The sequence below is a fragment of the Vidua chalybeata genome, chromosome 1 (assembly GCF_026979565.1).
Source record: "Vidua chalybeata isolate OUT-0048 chromosome 1, bVidCha1 merged haplotype, whole genome shotgun sequence".
Classification (NCBI taxonomy): domain Eukaryota; kingdom Metazoa; phylum Chordata; class Aves; order Passeriformes; family Viduidae; genus Vidua; species Vidua chalybeata.
In genome coordinates, this window is record NC_071530.1 from 129317377 (window position 1) to 129339254 (window position 21878).

The following is a 21878-nucleotide window of genomic DNA, read 5'->3' on the forward strand; positions in this document are numbered from 1 at the left end:
TCTAAATGTTCTTCGATGAAAAATATTATGTTTCTTTATAGAAAACATTGTAATTCTTTTCAGGAGGCATAATCTTCCATGGCTGTATTATAGTGACCAACCAGGATTAGCATCCCAAGTGCTTGAGAAAAATCATTTTCCTACAACCTTCACTTTTAAGGGAACAGATAAGGTAGGTATTGGGTAGGAGACATAGGGAAGCATCCATTAGGAAGAGGACATAATCACCTAAAATGTTTAGATTTATTATAGATGTGACTCTACTAAAGGTAAATTTTAGTAAAGGTAAATTTTAGGCAGTTAGTATAACAAAACTCAGTGTGAGATCTTAGGGAAGAAGAAAGTGATATTTATCTAAAATGATATCTAGTCTCTTCCTTTGCTTACACTTTTATACCCACATTCTCATAAGGCCAAGATGTGCTTGCCTGTGTGGTCTGACCAGCGCACAGGGAACAAAGGATGCCAGCTTTTAAGTGTTCATTGTGTCCCCAAGGATCTGGATTGGCAGTGGTAAACTAGTAATTAGGCAAATGTTTTAGACATCTTAAGAGTTCATAGTTGTTTTGACACTGTCTTTTGCTTCAGAGTCTTGTTTACTTCCATCTTCATAAATCTGAGGCAAAGTTGATCTTTGTCTTTTTTTTAAATATGTACATCCTTTTGTCAGATTTCTTGGTGAACTGATGTGAAAAAGAGGGGTAAATGTGATATGCTGTATCTTTACTGCCACCCTCCCAGTGTGCCAGAGTGCTGGGTCTTTTGCTGACAAGTTGTCTGTGCCAGGTTTTATCACAACCCATTTATCAGCTCTGTAGCTGAGAACAGTGTACTCCATCCGTTATGTGGTGGCAACACTTGCTGTTGCTTACACACACATTTCTCCCCTACTCAATTATTTTGTAATATTTCTGTTACAAATCTCTACAAGCTGATTGTATCAGAGATGGATTCAGTGTATTACTCCAGCCTTTTCCTCTTACTGCAGTGAATTATGGAAAAAAAAAGAGGTGAGAAAAAAATGTTAACAAAGCCAGATATCCATCCCTGGGAGGGATGAACTGCTTAAGTAGTTTGTTAATTGGCACATTTTTATGAAGAAATCAGATAGTAAATCAAACAGTGACTTATTTTTCCAAATTAATTGTAAAATAGCATAACTGAAATAGGTTATTCAAGTTCAGCTAATCACAGTAAATAGTACTAGTGATAACCTGTTTGTCAATTTATCTAGAGTTTTCTTATTGACTCAAAAATAAAATTATTATGCCTTTTTCAGCCATATTCTACAAGGCTATGTTTTAAATTTAACAATGTTGCAATGTAGCAGTTGTTTTAGTAACTAAAATACTTGTTGTTCCTCCTAACACTGAAGCTCCTGGAAGCCCTCTAGATTCCAGCATTGTATACATTAGAAATCTGCATAGATTCCTGGTTAAGTTAGGGCGTGTCTATGTATGTAGAAGTTCCTTTGGAATTTTTATCATGTCACCAGTGAAGCTGTAGAAGAATGGTATCTTTTTGTAAAAAAAGTAAACTACCAAACCCAAAATTAAAAACAAAATCATAAGGGCAAAAAAATTAAGGATTGTGCTGAAAGTTTTAGGAAACATAAACAATTAGACAGCAGTCTCTAAAATGTGTATGTCCACTTCAGGGCAGTTTCAGTGGTCTTATCTTTTTTTCATCAACAGGATGTAAAGCTGAAATTTATTGCAGCCTCGTTTGATGCAGCAGGAAACTTTCTTAAGTGGCAAAGTTTGGAAGGAGGTCTCTTACAGGTATGTTTGATTATAGTTATCTTCTCTTGATAAGCAAAATGTTCTGAGTGCCTTTAGCCAAATGAAGACAAAAGCCAAGAGTTTGGTTATTACACTAATGACGGTTCATAACTGTAGAGCTAGGTTAGGGAAAATAGCCCTTTATTCTTGCTCACAATGATCTCTACAAAATCAGAAGTATAAATTCATCAACACTGCCTTCATCCTTTGGACCAGTATAAATTTGGCATATTGGAAAGCTCTGCAAAATAGTGTTAATCACTTAGAACCAGTTATCCCTGTCTTCCATTCAGCATAGTTGCTCATGTGTAGTTTCTTATTAAACCTCTTTTTCTTGTTGAGAAAAGTGTATTCTTTGGCTCTGTGTCCACATGTGTTTATAGATGATGCTATCCCTATTAGATGCTGTCAACTATTTGCACACATCATGGGGGTGATAATCAAATCAGTGGTTATGTCACTGGCAAGGGAGGTAGGAAAGCTGATCTACACCATTTTCTTTGCATTGTCTTGGGATTTTTTTGCTTGCTTATTTATTTTTGTTTTAAATATAAAATGCACACTATGACCAGCATGTGCCTTTTTCATAACAGAAAGTTACAAATACATGGTGGGAGACTTTACATAGAAAGGGGGAATACTGGCTGGAAGTACCCTTGGACACTACACCCTCAGATTTCAGGGACACAGACATTCTACTTCAGCAGTACCACACTGTGTAGTTAGGCTGTGAAAAATGCAAGTAAGCAGCAGTTAGAAAATGCAATAGTAATTAGTCTATCAGAGAGAACAGTGGGCAGCTGCAACATGTTACACAATAGAATTTGTTTAGCAGTCCAGTGATGATCTAGGCACTCTCAGTATTTCCCTAGACAAACAATAAGAACACTAGCAAGGACAATTGGGAATTGTTGGTTCCTTTTCTGTTGGAGCACATCACTTCAAACATTTCTGTGTCTACAGAAGAGCAGCTGACATTCAGTATTTACTTTGTTATTGCCTCAGGATGAGCCATCTTGTGTCTGTGTCTCCAGTTTTAAGGAAAACTAGTGTTTAAGAGAACAGGTTACCTAAGACAGTCACTATGCATAGAAAATTATATATTCTGACATATAAGTTTAGGTTTATGGGACACATTTATTTTCTAGGGTGAACCTTTTAACAGCTATCAAGAGCCAATGGGAAAGGAATAGCTTTTCAATTCAAAGCCTCCTTTAATGCAATAGATTGTGCATGATGATAAGACATCACAATGCTAAAGTGGTCTTAATGCATAATTGTAGCAACTCCCAGAATTTCAGTTTCACACTAATAGAATTGTGTTTTATGCAAATTTAGACTTCATTCTCATTTGGGAAAATGGCTCTGGCCTCCATGTTAGACTTTGGACCATTTTTTTCTGGATTCAGCTGAATCTGCTGTTCTTTGCTGAAAATTATAAGTGTTGTATTAAAAAAAGAAAAAAAATATTACTTGCTATGACTATGATTCTCTAAGAATGCCAGCTTAAGAGAAACCAGGCTTTATGAATGTGGACTTCTTTTCTTATGGGATACTTGAATTTAGCAGAAGCCTCTGATTGAGCTTGAGGCAGTACAGTGCATTGAACATTCAGTCCATAGAAAGATTATTCTTGCCAGTTTGGATGCTGCTGTCCACAGATTTCAGTGATGGAATTGAAAAATACTATGCAAGTATGAATAAGCTAAACTATAATTTTAAGCACATCAGTGTTAGTGAAACAAATAATTGTGTTTACCCCAAAATAAATCCTTCTCTTATTAAAAAATAGAAAAATATATTTTGTGAGAACTCTTATTACATAAGTGCTTGCATTTTTCACATGAGAAGACAATACCTTTGAATTAACCAAATTATAATTATGTTTTATTCAGCTTTGTCCTGATACCCAAACTAAATTGAATGCAGCTTATGTTTTTGGAACAACTTATCAACAAAATGTAAGTAAGATATAAAATGCTATTTTCAAATTTGAATTAAGCTGCCTTATATGTCATTAGTTATTCAGTGCATATTGAAGAACCTCTGGAGTTTAGGCATAGGCTGCAACATGGAGTTCTTTCTTGGGAAATTGAATGAAATAAGTGTAGGGTTTTTTAAATTATTTAACTACATCACAAAACTTTTTTACTACATAGCATAATCTCAATAAATTAAACTGGCATTTGTATTTGTGAGGTTGCTGACTTAGCAGTGGAAGAACACAGTGCCTGAATTATGACAGCCATATGTTTTGTATCATATCTCCTAAGTTTCCTACCACCATCTTTGGCCAGTTTTCATATGGAAAGAAGGCAAATCCAGTTATGCTATGCCTGAATATTGTTCCCATTTACTCTTTATAGTATGCCCTGATTTTAGTGAATTCAGTGAAGATATTGAAAATTAATTTTAATTGAGCAGATTACTTATCAGAGGAAAGAGAATCTTTACCTGTCTTAACTATGAAAAAACACTGTTGGGGTTTTCACACTTTACTAAACACCAGGAAAGGAAGAGGGAATAGAAGATTAAATTATGTCAGCTGCAGAAATGGTTCTGCCAGTGATAAAACATCATTAATTTTTGTCACTTAATATGTTAGATGGGTAGCTGGTAGTCTCTTTGGCAATGGAGTGGAGAAAGAAACATCTTTATAATCACAGCATCTCATACCTATATATTGGTATTGTTTATTAATTCATTGAACACTGAAAACCATTCCCCACATCATGTGTTGAAGTGTAAAAATACAAAACTATGGCTGCTATTTAAAGGTGGTGTGAAAGTCTTGGAAAGTCATAGCTGTCAAAGCTTACTCTGGGAAATTTAAAGTGTTTACCAAATAACATTGGCAAATATTTTTAAAATATTTTTATTTATCAAGATATTTAACAATATCTTTCATATTGTTTAGTGTTGTTTAATCCATATTTCAGTATTTCAGACAGAATGAAAACATGTTGTATTTAGGATTATTGAACTAGTTGAGTATGGGGCTCTTTTTCTTTTTAAAATCTTGAGTATTTGATACTCATTCTGTATTACCTGTATTAATAACAGTTAATATTGTTGGGTTTTGAATAGATACATCAGTAACTTACTGAGTATTTTTAATATAATTTTTGTCCACTGTATGCATTACTGTTTTTTCCCCTTTGGAAAGGGCTTTGGAGGCTTCAGAGAAAACAGAGTTGACAAATTATATGAGTATTTTAAATGAATGGTTGTTCACATTTGCAAAAAGTTACCTGCTTTCACATCTTACCTTCTTTGCACAATCACAGAGTGGTTGAGGTAGTCAGGGACCTCAGGAGGCTGTCTTGTCCACAAGACAGGCAGGGCCATGTAGAGCAGGTTGCCTAGGGCCATATCCACATGGGTTTTGATCTCCAGGGAGTGAGACTCCAGCCTCCCTGGGTAACCTGTGTCAGTGAAAACCTGTCTTCTGATGCTCAGAGGGAACCTCCTATTTCAGTTTATGCCCATTGCCTCTGGTCTTATCACTGGGCACTGCTGAAAAGAGCCTGGCTCTGTCTCGTACACCCTCCCCTGACAATATTTGTACACATTGATAAGATCCCCCTGAGCCTTCTTAACCTCCAGGCACAAGAGTCTCAGCTCTTCTCTGTAGCAGAGATGCTTCAATCTCTTCCTCACCATACTGGCCTGTGCTGGACTGTATCAAGTAGCCTAATTTCTCTCTTATACTGGTGGGCCCAGAACCAGATTTCATGACTTCAGCATTTATGTTTCCTGACTTTAATATTTATGCTGTTTCAGATTTTATGTCTGTGAGGTTTGCTAGGATATTTTTTCCAAATCTGTTGAAAAATTTTAAGAGCTTCATTCTCCACATTAGACATTCCAGTTAATTGCAATCATTTCCAAGAAGTTTACATAAAATCATTAGTACTTTGTAATTGCTTGCAGATAGCTGGAATGCCTTGTCTATCAGTACTTCATTAAAGCATTTGACACAATTTCTCACAGCATTCTCAAGAAACTCTCTGCTCGTGGTTTGGACAGGTGTCCTCTTAATGGGATAAAAAAGTGGCTGTAGGGAAGGAATCCACAGCTTGACAAACTAACTAAATGGTTAAAGTGATCTTTTAATATTCACTTTTTTTCTTGTAGTGCAAAATTCCAGTTTCTAAGATTTTATTGGACTTTGCTAATCCAGTCTTTTATGACCTGTTCCTTGAATATAATGGTGGCAATGGACAGCAACATCTTTGGGCTGTGCCAGTTTTAAATTTGAATCTTCAATACAATGAAAAGTTTGTTAATCAAGGTAAGATGGTGATAGTAAGATCTCTATGAATTTAAACCATCTGAAAACTTCAAATAGAAATAATCTATGTTAACTACTGTGACTGTGTTGTGTTTAAAGATACCACAACATATCATAACTTGTTTCCATTTTAAAAATGTAGTATTTGTGGGCAAGTTCTGATAGTTTAAGTGCAAGCTTTGGTTGCATACACCATTCCAGTCAGTAATATGCACAAATAAAATAATCTCATTTCATTATATGTTTGTATAAGTTGAAAATAAATAATTTGAAATCCTCATTAGTTACTATGTGTTATGCAGTTATATATGTTGTTTCTAATACATTCTTTTTGTGTGTTGAATAATGTGTGTGTGAAACTGTCATGTTTTCTAGGCAGTAATATGAACAACTGGCTTTTGACTCGTCGATTTTTTTTGGTGGATGCACTTAGCGGAAAAGAGGACGACTTGGGAAAACCACCAAGGGTAATTCGGATTGCTAGCAAAATAACAATAAGGTGATTAACTCATATAATATATAGAACATAGAAAATAAAGTCAATGTTGTACAGTCTGCATTTTATTGTCTTAAAGTTTGTTTGTTATGTATGTTTTAATATGTAATATGTGCTGCTTTTTCTGTTGCATATTTGGGAATGGAATGAAACTCCATAGGTTGTTCTGATGAGTTAAATAAAACAACATTGACTTGTGAGAATTAAAATCACCATGATTCCCTTCCAGGTACAAGGATCAGACCATGTTGGCATAATGCAAGTTAGCAGGTATTCAGTCACCTCTTAGAAGCAAGTGTTGTCTGGAAAGGCCTAAAAACTCCTCTGTTAATTCTTTTTCAGTATGTGTGTTGCTGACTATACAATGATCTTATTTCATACTCCATATTCTTTTTTACAGTATTTTTTCTAACCCATTGCCTATTCTGTTATACGATCCAGAATAGGCTTGTAGTCATTTAACTAAAATTGTGAGACTGCCTGTTAGGGCCATTACTGATTGCTCATCTCAGCTGGAATATATATTGGAAGAAACTTTTTTTCTCCTTCTTTATGTGATGTCCTCCTGTAAGATGCAGACAGGTAAAGATTGATTCAGATATTTTCAGTAAACATTCCTTCCCATGATTTTTTAAATATATTTCTGTACCTGCCTTTGTACACTCCAGTTGTATTTTTAAAATGTGAAGTGCCATGTCATTGGGTTAGAACTTCACATTTTATTGCTCAGGTTGTTCTGTTCATTTAGTATTTGCTTGTAAGTTTCAATGATTGCTTCCCAAGCACTCCTCCAGTTTAAAATTCATACTCTCTATTTCTGCAGTATCCATCTGGTATCCCATACACAAAGAGGAACCATCTACCCTCCTCTAATTACTGTTGCTTATACAGATGTGCTTATCCAAAACCCTGAAACCCAGAGTGTGATGGTGAGATCTTTGTGCTACCTTAATTATACTTTCAGTTCTGTTGGAATTCCAGTTTTTGATAGAGAGTTATAAAAATATAATAAGCAGTTTCTAGTTCTGATGAGTTTTGAATTTACAAGTTTTCACTAAAACCTTTTAAAACAAATCAGTTGAAAGTATTCTCTTTTCAGTTTATCTTCAGTCTTTTTTAACTCAAAACACTTGGAATTTGAAATTGGTTTTATAATGCTAAATAAGGCTACAGTTCAAATAAAATTTGACACACATAAAATAACAGATAAAGGACTCTATGCAGCACTGCAAGCAATTTATGCAAGGAATTAGTATTTTTATTTAAAACAACACATTAAAAGGAGGTTGTTACGACACAAACATTTCAGGTTATGTGTAGTTTAAGTTAAAATATTGGTAATATATTTAAAACATCCTTTAGTGTTTCATCTTTCTGCACTGAAAACCACCAAATTCTACTGTAGCAGGTGCAAAAGGGATCTTTCCTACTTGCCCTTTTGCTTGCCTTCATGGGCAGCAGCATAGATGTCCCATTCTTCTGTCTTGTTGGTGTGTTAGGTCACACTGCTTTAAAAAGTAAAAATACTGATCTTAGAGTGGTAGAACAAAAAAGATTAATATTAGCTTTTTCTCCTTGTCAACCTTCAACTGTTCAGACTTCCAGTACAAATAGACATCTGGATAGAAGAAATTTGTGGTGCTAGCAGCATTCCTTGAGCTCCATATTAGTTGCATGAAAGCAAGAGAATTAGAAAGACAGAAAAATTAAGAGACTTTTTTTTTCCTGGCTAAGTGATGTCTTTATTTAACTGCTGAGACAGCACTGTATCCAGAAAGTAATTAATTCAAATTGTGATGGTAGGAACAATTGTTTTCAGTTCCTCAGTTTTCTGTCATATTATTTCATCCTTATATCTATGTGGGATCTATTTGGGTATTGCCAATTTTGGATGTCTTGTTGCATTTAACAAATTTTATGCAACTAAAAAATACATTGAATTTTGTTTCCAGTTTTTGTAAACACTGAGCTTGTAGTAACTGAGGATATTTAGATTTAAGCCCAAGTTCAGTGATACATGGCTACCTGACCAGAATAAATGTTTGGGGAAGACAAGATGTCAGGAAGGAGGGATTGGGTTTGGGGAGGAGTGATACTTCTTTTAAACTTAATTATAAAAACCATTTATTATCATGCTTGTGTTAATTTTAGCTGTGCAGTGACAAAGATTCTGACCAGAGTATTTTCAAACCAAGGCAAACATTTTCTCTTCCATGTACAAATTTTTTAGACCAAAGTCAAAAGAGGTCTTAGGTTAAATTTAAACTAGAGGGAACAATTTTGATGTTGCATGACAATTTTTATTTCATTCAAGCGGAAAAAAACCCTAGTATCTGAGCTGTGCAAGCTTACCATGATTTTCCATGTTGGTCTAATTGCATCAAGGTTACTTTTAATCAGTGATAAAAGGGAAAGTATCAAACATTCAGTGTCTCCTTTCTGGAGGAAAAAATCATACACATTTGAAAGAATTACAAATAGCTATAGCTGGTATCTTGCAGACGGCAGGCATCCCCAGCATTACTGCTGGTAAAATCTGCAGTAAGAGTTGCATAGTACATGCTGGTACTGAGCCTGGCAACAGAGCACACCAGGTCATATGCAGTAAAAAAAGATGTTTGTGGTACTTGTATAGTAGCCCTAGATGGGAATTCCCACCAACTAAAACTGAAAGCTACCACTGTCTGTCATGGTTGTAGCACTTCAGAATTTCTGTGTATATTTACTTTTTGTATTTTAATATTCAGGTTTCTTTCTCAGTCAGCTATGAGATGAACCAGAGAGAGGCTCAGATTCAGACTGATGTGAGTTGTAATTCCCTTTAATTTGTTGATATAATTATTTACTTCTATATTTTGTGCAAAAATTATCTGCAAATAATTTTTTGTTATTTTCAGATTGCACTGGGTGTGTTGGGTGGACTGGCAGTGTTATGGTCTCTTCTCAAGACTGCAGGCTGGAAGAGGCGGACAGGAAGCTCTATAATTGACTTGCAGGTATGAACAGCTGCCAGACTGAAATGGGACATCTCTTCCTCTCTTTAAGGGCACCTTTGTTGTCATTCCCTGTATTATAATGATTTGTTTTCTTAAGGTAACTGAAATAATTTCTAGCCTAGCTGCATAGAACTGTGCCCCAGAGGTAGGTTCACTTGAGGAAGCAGGTGTTTTGCATTCTTTTTGATTCTGATATTGTCATTCAGGAAATGCTGCTCTAAAAAATATAGGTATTTACAGGGCTATTCTGATCAGTTGAGTGGACTTGGTTTTCAGATTAATTCTTCCTTGAACAACAACCATCATGTAAGAGTTTCAGCTGGTGAAAATAGCATAAATATATAACCACAGTGGAAAGCTTTTTGTTCAGGGCTTTTCAGTACTAGAGTTTCCTATGTGAGCTACATAACATTTTATATGAATGCATTAGGAATATATGCGTTACTTAATAGTTTTACAGATGTCTACAGCATGTTTTTATAATTGCAGACAGTTTTCAAGTTCTTACTGTTCTATGCTGGAGACCTTGCCAACGTTTTCTTTATCATCACAGTGGGCACAGGGATTTATTGGCTTGTATTCTTCAAAGTAAGTGTTCTTCCAGATTTGGATGTATAAAAACTAGTAATATTAAAAATATTTTTATATGGACATTAATTTTCTTTTTTCTTTTTTTTTTCCTTTTCTTGTCAGACTGTTGAGGCAAGTTCTATGTAACATTCTGGTTTGTGTGCTTAAATTTTGTGTTCACCTGGTTTTTTTCCTTAGGATTTGTTGTACTTGCAGTCTGTTTAATAGTTACTTAAATATTTTACACATTCATTGATCTTTTTCTGGAAAAGCCTACTCACACTTAAGTATTTATTATGTTGTCATGTATGCAGGTGTACTGTTTCAATGTAACTTCTCAATTATAGGCTCAGCAGTTTGTATCTGTCCTTTTACCTCTTCCATCTCAAGAAGAAGATTTTGTTACATACCTAGCATGTGCGTTTAGTTTAAAGGTAAATAATTTTTTCTTCACCATAAAATACATGTCATCATGCTTCTATGTATGTATCCTATTTTCCTAAAAACAAGTAGGCTTGTTTTTAAATATCTTGTACAGTTATTAGTTATTAGTGTGTGGATGTTATGTCCTAATAGTTGTGTTCTTCTGAGAAATAAGTAATTTTTCCATAGAAATTTATTTTGTGGAGTCTTTATAGGAAAATAAATGTTTCAAGAAGGTCACAAAAGAAAGACTGAAAAATCATTCTTTCAAGGATAAAGATATAAAGAAACCCAAATAATTAGCATCATATCAAGAAAGCAAGTACTTCCATTTAAAGCAGAATGTAAGTGCTGTGAGTTCCTGATTAGAAAGAAGACAGAACCAAATAATTACATTCAATTATGTAGAACTCTGAGATCACTGTTCTGTCTTCGTGGTACATACAAATATTGTATAATTTGGAATTCGTAGTCCAGGTTAGTATGTTATGGGGAAAAAGTCAATTTTTAAAATTTGCTACGTTGCTGTATTTTCTTCATAATTTTGGACATCATCACACAACTTACCATTACTCCAAGCTTTTAAACAAACAAAAGATTATCAAAAGTTGGTAATAAAGTTGCAGTCTCATGTATAATCAAGATATTGCTTGTTATGTTTCATGAATAATCCATGCAATGACTATTCCTCCATCTTTGTGTATATGCTGTTTCTGTCCTTACTTTTCTCCCTTAGGCTCTACAGTTTTTACACTTGCTGGTTTCACAACTTGCTGTTGATATTTTCTTTATTGACTGGGAAAGACCTAAGGGCAAAGTTCTTAAAGCAGTTGAAGGTAATTCAAGCTACGCTTCTTTGTATAAGAAGCTTTGGTGAAATTCAGATATTACTCTCAGATATTAAATTTTAGAGCTTTACTGTACATATTCTTTTTAGGTGAAGGTGTTACTAAAAGTGCTGCTGCACCTGTGAGCATATGGAGGACATACTTTATAGCAAATGAATGGAATGAAATTCAGACAGTGAGGAAAATAAATCCTCTCTTCCAAGTGCTTGCAGTTCTTTTTTTCCTGGAGGTAATATTACTATTATTATTATCATTTATAATTCACAACCAGAGTGTAACATAAAGGTCTGATGTTTAATTCTTGCATTCTGTGTGGTAATAGTGAATCACCTTTAAATTCACTTGAAATAATGTAACCTAGTAAAAGAATTATTTTAATGTGTTTTAAAATTTATATGTATGTATAGGTCATTGCAATATTTCATTAAGGAAGACTTAAAAAATTATCCAACCTTTAATTACCTTAGAGATCTTTGTTTGATTTGTTTGGGGTGGTTTTTTTTAAGTAAAGAGTTACCTTAAAGGGCTTAAGAGACTGATAAATCTGTGTACACACTCAATTCTTTATTTGCCTACTAGCACCCTCCTGCCACAGTCTGCAGTTTTATTTCTGATTTCATATTTGTCTGAACTGAGCTTCCTTCCTGCTAATTTGCTGCAGCACCCTTTTATTATACAGGAAATAAAATGTGCCAGTGCTGTTCCTGATGGCAGTATGCCTTCAGTTACAGCTTCAGGATAAGTGAGAAACTGTGCTTTAGCTTTTAAAAAATGTTTGGGCTTGTTTCTTTTGTAGTTTAGTATTTTTTTCTGTTTTGGGAAGTATTCTTAAAGTATGTAGCATATAGTTGTTTTTGTGAGGCTCTTATACATATTTTAACCCTTTCATTCAATTTTACAGTCCTTTTAAAATTTTTCCTTTAAATTAAATAATGAATGTCCTGAAACTTTCTTGGTTGACTATGTGAGCATTTTTGCTGTTGGTAAATACAGGCCAGGACCAACTTAGGTGCAATGGTAATAGAGAGGGAGAAAAGAGAGCACCTATTCTTACTGCACTCTGCAGCTACCTGAAAGGAAGGTGTAGTGAGGTGTGTGCTACTTCTCCCAAGTGACAAGCACTAGGACATGAGGAAATTGTCAACCCACCACAACTATATTTTGGTGCAACTTCTGTTATGAAAGATTTTCACTAATTTTTCACCTCTTAAGTGTTTCAACACATAGTGTTCCTCTCATCTTTTTTATTTTGGAAATTTTTCTAGATTTTTTTGTTTAAAATAGATTCAACCATACAGAAGGTGGAGGAAAATATATTTCTATACAATAAATAAATAAAAAACCCCCAGTCTTTTAAGAAGTGCAAAGCACATGAAAATTTGCTTTAACACTGGAATATATAGTACCAAAGAGCTGAAATTTGGCAGAAGTTATATGTCTGTACAGTACAGCAGTAGAATCTTTTGGAGATTTTCAGTAGAACCCAGTATTGACTTTTGGATCACACAATTGAGCTCTGTCATAGTGAGCAGGCTACTATTTTTTCTTACTTCTTGTTATGATAGAAACAACAGGATCCTAATGAATACTATTCATTCTCACCTGTTGTTATATTGACCTTCTTATCTCTTCAGGTGGTGGGATTTTCAAACCTGGCCTTAATGGATGCTTCTTCCAGTCTTACAAGAAGCAGTGAGAGCTATGTAGCTCCTTGGAGCCGCATTTTAAGATTTGGTGTGTCTGCTGCACTCTGGGTAGCCATTGCCATCCTACAAGTATGTGAAACATGTGACATCCTGAATTACCATTTTCAGGCTGGTTCTTGGAAGCTAGAATAAATCTCTAGACTGTCCAAACTGCTTATCATAGCATGGGGTATGTTCTTAACTGTTATGTTTAGTTGTTTTAGCATAGTACACCTTTGGGACTCAAAATGAATCTTCTGAGATATGAGATATCTGACTTTGGATCAGAATTTTAATCCTCTCAAAGATGTGAATTTTTTCACATACTTTGTTTTATTTTAAACAACTTTGAAGCATCTGACAAGTTCAAAATACAAAGCAGGTTCTTACTAACACTTTACTTCTTATAGGAAGTAGGATGTCAATCCCTTTTCATTAAGTCCAGTGCAATGGTGGCCACTACTAAAGTCTGCTGTTTGTGGGTGTGAAGTAGTAATTGCTTAATAACATCAATGAACTAATGAAAGAAAATTTGGTTGATTTATTTCAGGTTATATTTTTTGCTGTGATTTATGAAAGATTTGTTGAAGATAAGATAAGCCAATTTGTTGATTTGTGTTGTGTCAGCAATGTAAGTATTTCTTTAATAGTACATAAGATAGTTCTAAGAATATTAAGTAATATTTATTAATTTAATTTAGATTACTAGCTAACAGCCAAAGATGATGTTTCCTTCAGCTCATTTTATTGGTGAACTCTGCAAGATTTCAGTTAAACTTCAGTTGGAAAATTATTTCAGAAGCATTGGTATCAATATGTTCTTTTAAACACTTGATTTTTAGGTTTTTTGTTGTTTTGTTTTTTTTTTTTTTTAGTTTAAATTGATTACATGTGCTGATACAGAATTCAAAAATAACAAGTTGTAACAGAAATTAGGGGTTTTGAAGCTTTGGACTGCAGGAATTCCCTTTTAACCAAAGAAGAGTGCAGTCAGAATAGATTGGATTTACCTCATTTGCCCAAAACTTCTTAAAAATACTGATTCACCTCTTTTATCAGTCTTTCCAGTTGTGGTTATTCCTCCTATGTGAAACACCCATGTAGTTCCTGGATTGTAGAAAAGAATTCATTTTGGAGTTTATGTGACATATAAGCATTGTATCATACTGAATGAAGTTCTGTTAAATACAGTCTTTTGGAGTTCAGCTGGAATCATGCATATGTATTATGTAGCACAGAATAACCTTTGAATAAAAAAAAATCTAACAGCTTTAACTTCTTGGCTCAATGGAATTAAGCAGCAGCAGATCCTTGCTGTTGATGATCTAAACTTGAAGCTGGTATGTGTTTCTAGTTACATATAGATAAAACTAACTAGTAAAAGAATTGCTAAATATTTTTCTCCCATATTTTTTTCAGTACCTGCCTACTTTGTATTTGTAGCAGGACTGGCTGGTTTGACTGATCTTCACTGTGAATTCAGACAGATCAAAAATAAAATTATAATTGTTGATTAAAGTGTTCTCTCTTCCCCCATCTCTTAGATTTCAGTGTTTCTCTTGTCACACAACTGCTTTGGTCATTATATCCATGGTCGCTCAGTGCATGGACATGCAGATACCAATATGGAAGAAATGAATATGAACCTGAAGAGAGAAGCAGTAAGTAAAAGTATTCAAGTTTATATCTGCTCAATTATTTACTTTATATAAAGACCACACACATTTGCATTATGGATTGCAATTGTGCACTACATTGAACCATGTTACTTAAAGATAGCAGCTGTTAGTGTGTAAATATATAACTCAGTAGTTCTTTCAACTAGCTCTTCATCTTTCTTTTTCTTCACTATTTCACTATTTCATCTTGTTACTTCTTCACATTTAAAGGATATAAAACTCCTGTTTTTCTAAAAAGCTTTCTTCATGTAGTTAAGAACCTTCTTTTCAATATTTAAGCTTTTCATAAGGTCACAACCACATTCAAAAAGGTGCATACCAAAAGGCTTTTGTAAAGAGACAGATCTGAAACACTAATACAGAAACTTGTAATCTGCCAATCAATTCCTTTATTCCATCTCTTCTACTATGGTGATACAACCCATTCTTTATAGAAATTAATTTGCATAAGTATTTTTTCTAGTTTGTCATATGTTATATCTTTGCCGCAAGATCAGGCAAATATAAAATGTCTAATACAAGATCAGAGACTGCATTAAATTTCATGACATCTTGTATTTTTTTAGGGACGACTAAGAAAGTGCTTAAATAAAGATATTCCTATTTCAATGTTAAATGGACAGAAAAAAACATAACCATGTGAAAATTAAATCTCAAACACTGAAATACAGAGAAATCTTATTAAAAATGTTTTTGACTTATGTGTTCCTGCAATTTTTTTCTAATTGCTTATTTTAATATAATTTTGGGAAAAACGGGGTTTTCCCCATGAAGATGTCGAATTTTTTATTTTCTTGCGGTTTCTGAGATTTATTAAATGTGACCTGAAAAACACCTGAAAAACACATGGGAACAGTCAGGAATCAAAAACAAAGAAACAAAAAAAGCGAGACAAGTACAGAAGAAATGATAGATCTAAAAGAAAGGTCTTCAGAATAAATATCAGAATATGTATTATTAGAAGGTAATGAACTGAACACAGGTGAAATGAGAAATATGACTTCGTGACAGCAGGGGTCAGGATTTCATGTCCTAAGGAAATCTTGCTGCAGTAGAACAAGAGTGCAGTGATTTCAAATATTTAGACATATTAAGTATTATCTATACATGAAAGAGAGGAAATGAAAAGCTTTTGACTATTTTTGGGCCTATGAATGACATTAATAATGTTAATTTACACTTGCTTTAATTGTATAGGAAAATCTGTGTAGTCAGAGAGGTTTGTTACCAAACACAGATGGCCAGACATTTCAGATTTCCATTTCAAGAAAAATGCGACTAAACTATGACTGGATTCATGAAACCTTAACAAGAGTAAGTAAGATATTGGTATTCTTTAAATGTTATTTAAAATACAAATTTTTTCTGTAAAAGTCTTGGTCTTGTTTTATTTCAGAAACATGGTCCTGCCAGGCTTTTGGACTCATCTGCAAATACTTTCGAACAAAGGACAAGGGCCTACAACGCCATGAACAAATTTCTCAGTTCTTTTATTGATCATGTATGTATATTGACATTACTATATTAAGGAAAATATACTTACTCTAAGTTCAGACTAAAAATTGTAAATCTAAAGGACTGTAGTTCCTCTTTAAGCTTATGTGCTTTAAGATTTATTCTTAAAGATTTTATGGCATCCAGAACAGTGCTTCATTCAAAAAAAAAACCAAAAAAAAAAAACAACAATTGGAGTGCTCTCTAGCAGTGCAGACTGCACTTAAAGATGACAAATCCTTTTTTGTTATGTACTTATTTCTGTCTTGGAATAGACCAGTGGGTTTTGTTTCATTCATAAAGGTCTAAGTAGCTGTACTTCACTTTGTAGCAGGTTTGAAATCATAAAACAAGAAGTGTTGTTTTTCTTTTTCTTACAGGTTCATAAAGAAATTGATTATATTGTCAAAGATAAGTTGCTGCTTGAACGAATTCTTGGCATGGAGTTCATGGAACCAATAGAGAAAAGTATTTTTTATAATGGTAAAAAGATGTGTGGTATTTGTACTATTTTAAGTATCCTGGTTTCTATGTAGATTTCTTTCCCAGGATTTACAATCTAAAACGGACTTCACAGCAGGAGAGATCATTGAGTGACTACTTGTGAGGGAGGTATTTAAGAGAAGTTCTTCAGGTTATAGAAACCCTGTTTATAATTTGTCATTTGACTGTGATGTTTTTTATTTAAGGTAGATGAAAGTGACAGATGTGCCCGTTTATGAAATTCATAATCATAAGCATTGATAGAAATACATTGTTTGATAGTTTAGACTGCTATGGTTTCCAGAAGTTTAGATATTAATCTGGATTTTATGGCACTGAAATACACAATTTATAATGAAAAAACACTGTTTCCAATCAAACTTGTATTGGACATATTTTGAAAAAGTAGGAAAAGGGAAAAGAATATGTTTTTTGTAATTGTTTACATATTCTTTTCTCTTACAGAAGTGGTGCTTTTTGATAAAATAAAGAGGTAGATAAATGATGTAGAGTACTTTGGCTGTGAAAAAGGTATTTTCACCTTAAAAGACACGTTTTCTGGGGGACTATTAAACAAAAATAATGCAAAGCTCTGAACCTCCTCCTAAATAAGGCATTAAGCATATGTTTTTATGATTTTGTTGAGTTGGGGCCAGAGCTAAGAGGTACTAAAAATTTCAGTGACAAGGAATCTGCATCTGCTTCTTGGTTTAAAACAACTTTTTAAAATAATCTCATTGAGATTTCAGGAGTAAATAGAGCTCTGTGTGACACATGGGTTTTACCTATTGTGTTCATCAGTATGATGCCATTTTGTAAGTGAAAAGTTTGTATTAATTTTCAAAAGAATGACAGGACTATCTGTGTGTTGCCATAGAATGTCATAAATTGCTCTATCTCTGATCTTCCTTTTTCTTATCAGCTTCCTCAGCACGGACTGATGAACTCCACAAACTTGCAACTCACAGAAATACTAATTCTTAAAAAATATTCTCTTTCCATAGATGAAGGACACTCTTTCACTGATGTTCTCTATTATGGCAATGAAACAACACTGCTCATCTTTGATATCCTGTTTTTCTCGGTTGTGGATTTAGCTTCCCAAAGTTTTGTTTTAGCAGCTATTCTAACATATTTGCAACAAGAGGTAAATTTCAATTTAAGAGCAAAGTAATATTTTTTAAATGGGAGTCAGTATGGCAGTCTAAATAGTTAACTAGATAATAAATGCAGTGAGTTAGCAGTGTGCAGTGAGAGAAGATTATACTGAGACTTTATGAAATAGTTTTTTTATTTATTTTGTCAAATAGACTTGTGAGAAATTAATTTTGTTCACATGGTGATCCTGAATGAAGAGGTTACAAATAATTTTCAGTAGAAAATGGGAATATCTGTTAAAATTAATCTCACATAATTCTATCATAATTTAGGATAGAAAGGTAGTGGAAAATGTTTTAAAAATACTGAAGGAAATTAAGCACCTAATTCATATTATTTACAATTTAAAGATAATCTGAAGTTACTCTTTTATGTTAGATACTGAAACATACTAGTGTAAGTATTTCTTCATTAATACATGTTTTCCAAAATGTTCTTAGATATTTAGGTTTATTCGTAATACACTTGGGCAGAAGAATTTGGCTTCCAAAACCTTGGTGGATCAAAGATTTCTCATTTAATTGAGAAGATGAAAACTTTTAAGGATTTAATAATGGAAAATATGAACATGATCAAAGCGTCTCTGACCTACAGATTAATTGTAGTGTACTTTTCCACAATAACAATGTGATGTGTTTGAAACTTGTAATTTTTTATATTGTGTGCTATTAAGCTTTATTTTTCTGTATTTATAGGTTTGTTTTTTTTTTTTTAATTTGTGAACACTAAGCCATAGGCTTTAAAAAGAAAGGTAATGCAGATAAGACAGAAGTAAACTTACTGTTCTTTTTACTAGAATACGATTAAAATAATTTTATGTCTTTTGATAAAATGCACCACTGACTTTGAGGCAACAATTTGAGCATCTTATTGACAGGAGAGGTTGCCAACTCTGAAATTCTCTGAAAATACCTTAAATTTTTGTTCCTTTTTTTAAGTTATTTTGATGTGTAATGTTTAGCAAATATATGTCAAATTCTATACAGCACAGGATTTGTTCTCAATTAAGTTAGTATTTCAGGAGGAATTTTTAAAGATCTCTTATTTGCAGAATTTTTAATGTTTCTGTCTTGTGTCATACAGTATTGTATAATTCTGTCTCTTCTCTTGGAGTTTATCATTGCTTTTCTTGGCTGTGGCCTACACATGACATCCCAAACATGTATTTAAGATACAGTTGTGTTACAGTGATGCAGAGAAAGAGGCTATGATAGAGCAGAGGAGATGGTCATCAGCATTTGGGATTTGTTCTTGATCTTCTGTCTTGTGATGCAAGAGGTTCAGAGAAACAACAGTAATTATTCTGTTCAGTTTCTCCACACAAGTGAAATGGAAGCAATTTTTAAAAATCTTTTTAGATTGTTTTCACAGGTGCTCATGGTCTCTTAATTTTCTGATTTTTTAATCTTTAGGTATAACAGAGACATAATCATTTTACTGTCATCATATATTTGGAATTTAGACAAGTTAGTATTTACTCAAGTGCCAAGGGAGATTGTGAATGGCCTTAAAATCACCTTAAACTGAGGTGTCTACCTCCCATTTTTATTACTGAAAAGTCTCCCTATCTTTTTATACTTAATGTTTTTTCAGTAAATGTTTAAACATAAATAGTGTTTGCTGGGTTTATAGCTGTTACTTGTCTTTAGATAATTCAGCAAGGGACTTAGAGGAGCAAAAATACCAGTCAACATCATCTCATGTTTATTCTGAAACAGACTGAGGACATGACTAGTTGAACTTAGCAGATTTCCAGTGCAGATATGCTTATCTGATTTGAAGCAGCATTGCATTTCAGATGGTTTTTGGCTTCATAAAGTGGAACATGTTCTCATGTTGGTACCATGTCATATCATACTAAACTGAGAGTAACATGGACGTAAATCTCACAGTTGCTGTTGCTCCACTGCATTTGCTTTTGGTGTTGCAAAGCCTGTGTCACTTGCTTGTCGAATGCAGTTGTACTGAGTGATAGAGCATGCCTGCCAGTAAGGCTGTGACCGGAGGGATAACTGAAAAGTTGATTTGCAGTGGTACATCCATTTATTAATGTGCAATTTAGCATGGGCATTTCCATTTCATGCTTTTCTTGCTTCTGTCTGCTTATGGACACAATTCTTAGTTTGCTGGTGCATACTATGCCTTGAAAAGGTGTGCATACAAATTTTCTGATGAAGTGTTCAGGATAAATAAAATTAAGGTTGTTGCATTTATGGTGAATGTAGTAATTAAAGTGTCCATTAGGTTCTGAATCTGTTTAAACAGCCAAAAATCATATTTCCACTGGGAACCATGACTGTATGACCTCATTAGTTGTGAGGTTTCTTGTCAGTGATCTACTGAGAGCCGTAACTGTAAATTAAGCTAAGGACCCATATGAAAAAGAGGCTGCAGCAGGACATTCACAAGGCAAAGTTAGCCTCACCTGGTGTCCATGTATTTCTTTGGTGGTTATCTTTGCATAACTTAACTGAAGTCCTTACAAGTCCCTGCAAAGTCAGTGTATGAGAGGAAATAAAATCTTTGGCATGTGACCATGTTTACTCAAGCTAACAGATGTGACTATAGGGGTGTAGGGATTTGCTGTGGTCCATTAATGAGCGAGGGTGACCCTGGTGCAGTGCCCTAACTCTGGTCTTTAGGCCAGTAGAACTGTGACTAGAACTATACATCACTGTCAGTGGTCACAGGCATAGGCTTCTTCTCTCTGAATTCTGGTGATGTGTTCATGATCATGAAGTGTTTCTAGTACCACGCCTCAACCATACCTTCTGGTCAGATTTATGATCAACTCCAGTCAGAATAACTAAACTAACTAGAGTTGGGTGAATCAGAGAATGTCTGAAAGCAGAATGAAGATGTGGTTGTGCCATCTGTAGATTTGTGGTTTTAATTAGTTCGGTTTTCATCAGTTCAGTACCTGCAGAAATGGAGACATTTAAGCATGGGGGCTCTCACTCTGTACCCTGTTCTCAATGCTTGTGCTAACCAGGTACACCTCTCCATACAAAACTCCTGCTCTGAGTTTGCTTTAGCTGCGCCTTTAATTATCTGCTGCACAGTAGGGCACGTGAAAGCTGTAATGACAGCTTACATTTTGCAAGAACCACTGCTAAAAGCAACTCTTCTTAACAGATAAATGATAAATTAATCTAAAAACATCCTGTCAAAACAGTTCAGTCACTTGGCCCTCTCTTTCTCCTCAGTGTACACACTACTTTGTTTTGTTTTAGTTTTCCAGATCATTTGTCTAAAATGTTAATATTGCTAACATAGGCACTATACATGATTTAGGAAATAATTACAGGAGTCAAAAGCTCCAGGAATTCAAAGAAGCTTTTCTTCACTCTTGCTGTCCAGTGAACACTTGGAACAGGTTGGCTGAGCTTTCTTCCCCTATTCCTTGATATTAGTTCAGGAAATATGAAGCTTGATATTTGTTCAAGAAATATCCCTTGTGGTTGTATTTCCAGCTTAATGTGGTTTTTTGGGTTTTTTTTGGGTTTTTTTTTTTTTTAATTAGTATGCATCTACAATGTGTTGTTCATGTGATGAGTGTCTTTTAGGTTTCAAAATGTTCTGTTTTCCCACATGGCATTTCAGTCTCTCCTGTCTGTTTCTCTGAGCAATAAAAAAATGTTAAAGATTTGATACAGGTTTTTTTCCACTCATTAATTAAGTTGACCCGAACCTACAAGTTTCTTCTTCCATGCAAATGAGAGTAGGAGCTGCTGCTGGTTCTGCAGTCCAGAGAAGCTCTGTCAGAACAAGTGTGAGAAAGGGGTTTTGCAGTCCACGCAATAATGGAGGGTATGGTTTTGGATGGTCAAAACTAATGGAATGAGGTGGTTGTTTTTTGCCAAGTTAGATACCAAACAAATAATTTCTACCAATAATTAAAATTTGTATGTACAGACAAAGTACAGTAACTTCAAAAATATATTAACATTTATAGGTTTCATTTACTGGTA

The 21878-nt window shown here is 34.1% G+C and overlaps 1 protein-coding gene across 1 annotated transcript in view; it reads left to right on the forward strand.

Moving 5' to 3' along the window:
• TMEM67 (transmembrane protein 67) overlaps nucleotides 1-21558 on the forward strand; it is a 30822-nt gene extending 9264 nt beyond the window's left edge. Inside the window, exons 9-28 of the mRNA XM_053944768.1 lie at nucleotides 64-172; nucleotides 1695-1781; nucleotides 3677-3742; nucleotides 5919-6075; nucleotides 6451-6574; nucleotides 7395-7500; nucleotides 9319-9375; nucleotides 9469-9567; nucleotides 10057-10155; nucleotides 10485-10571; nucleotides 11297-11396; nucleotides 11498-11637; nucleotides 13043-13183; nucleotides 13644-13724; nucleotides 14638-14754; nucleotides 15970-16086; nucleotides 16169-16273; nucleotides 16647-16749; nucleotides 17754-17896; nucleotides 18348-21558. Of these exons, the coding sequence (XP_053800743.1) occupies nucleotides 64-172; nucleotides 1695-1781; nucleotides 3677-3742; nucleotides 5919-6075; nucleotides 6451-6574; nucleotides 7395-7500; nucleotides 9319-9375; nucleotides 9469-9567; nucleotides 10057-10155; nucleotides 10485-10571; nucleotides 11297-11396; nucleotides 11498-11637; nucleotides 13043-13183; nucleotides 13644-13724; nucleotides 14638-14754; nucleotides 15970-16086; nucleotides 16169-16273; nucleotides 16647-16749; nucleotides 17754-17896; nucleotides 18348-18428 (2119 nt within the window). The 3' untranslated portion in view covers nucleotides 18429-21558. The remainder of the gene's footprint in view (nucleotides 1-63; nucleotides 173-1694; nucleotides 1782-3676; nucleotides 3743-5918; nucleotides 6076-6450; nucleotides 6575-7394; nucleotides 7501-9318; nucleotides 9376-9468; nucleotides 9568-10056; nucleotides 10156-10484; nucleotides 10572-11296; nucleotides 11397-11497; nucleotides 11638-13042; nucleotides 13184-13643; nucleotides 13725-14637; nucleotides 14755-15969; nucleotides 16087-16168; nucleotides 16274-16646; nucleotides 16750-17753; nucleotides 17897-18347) is intronic.
• Nucleotides 21559-21878: the final 320 nt, after the last annotated feature.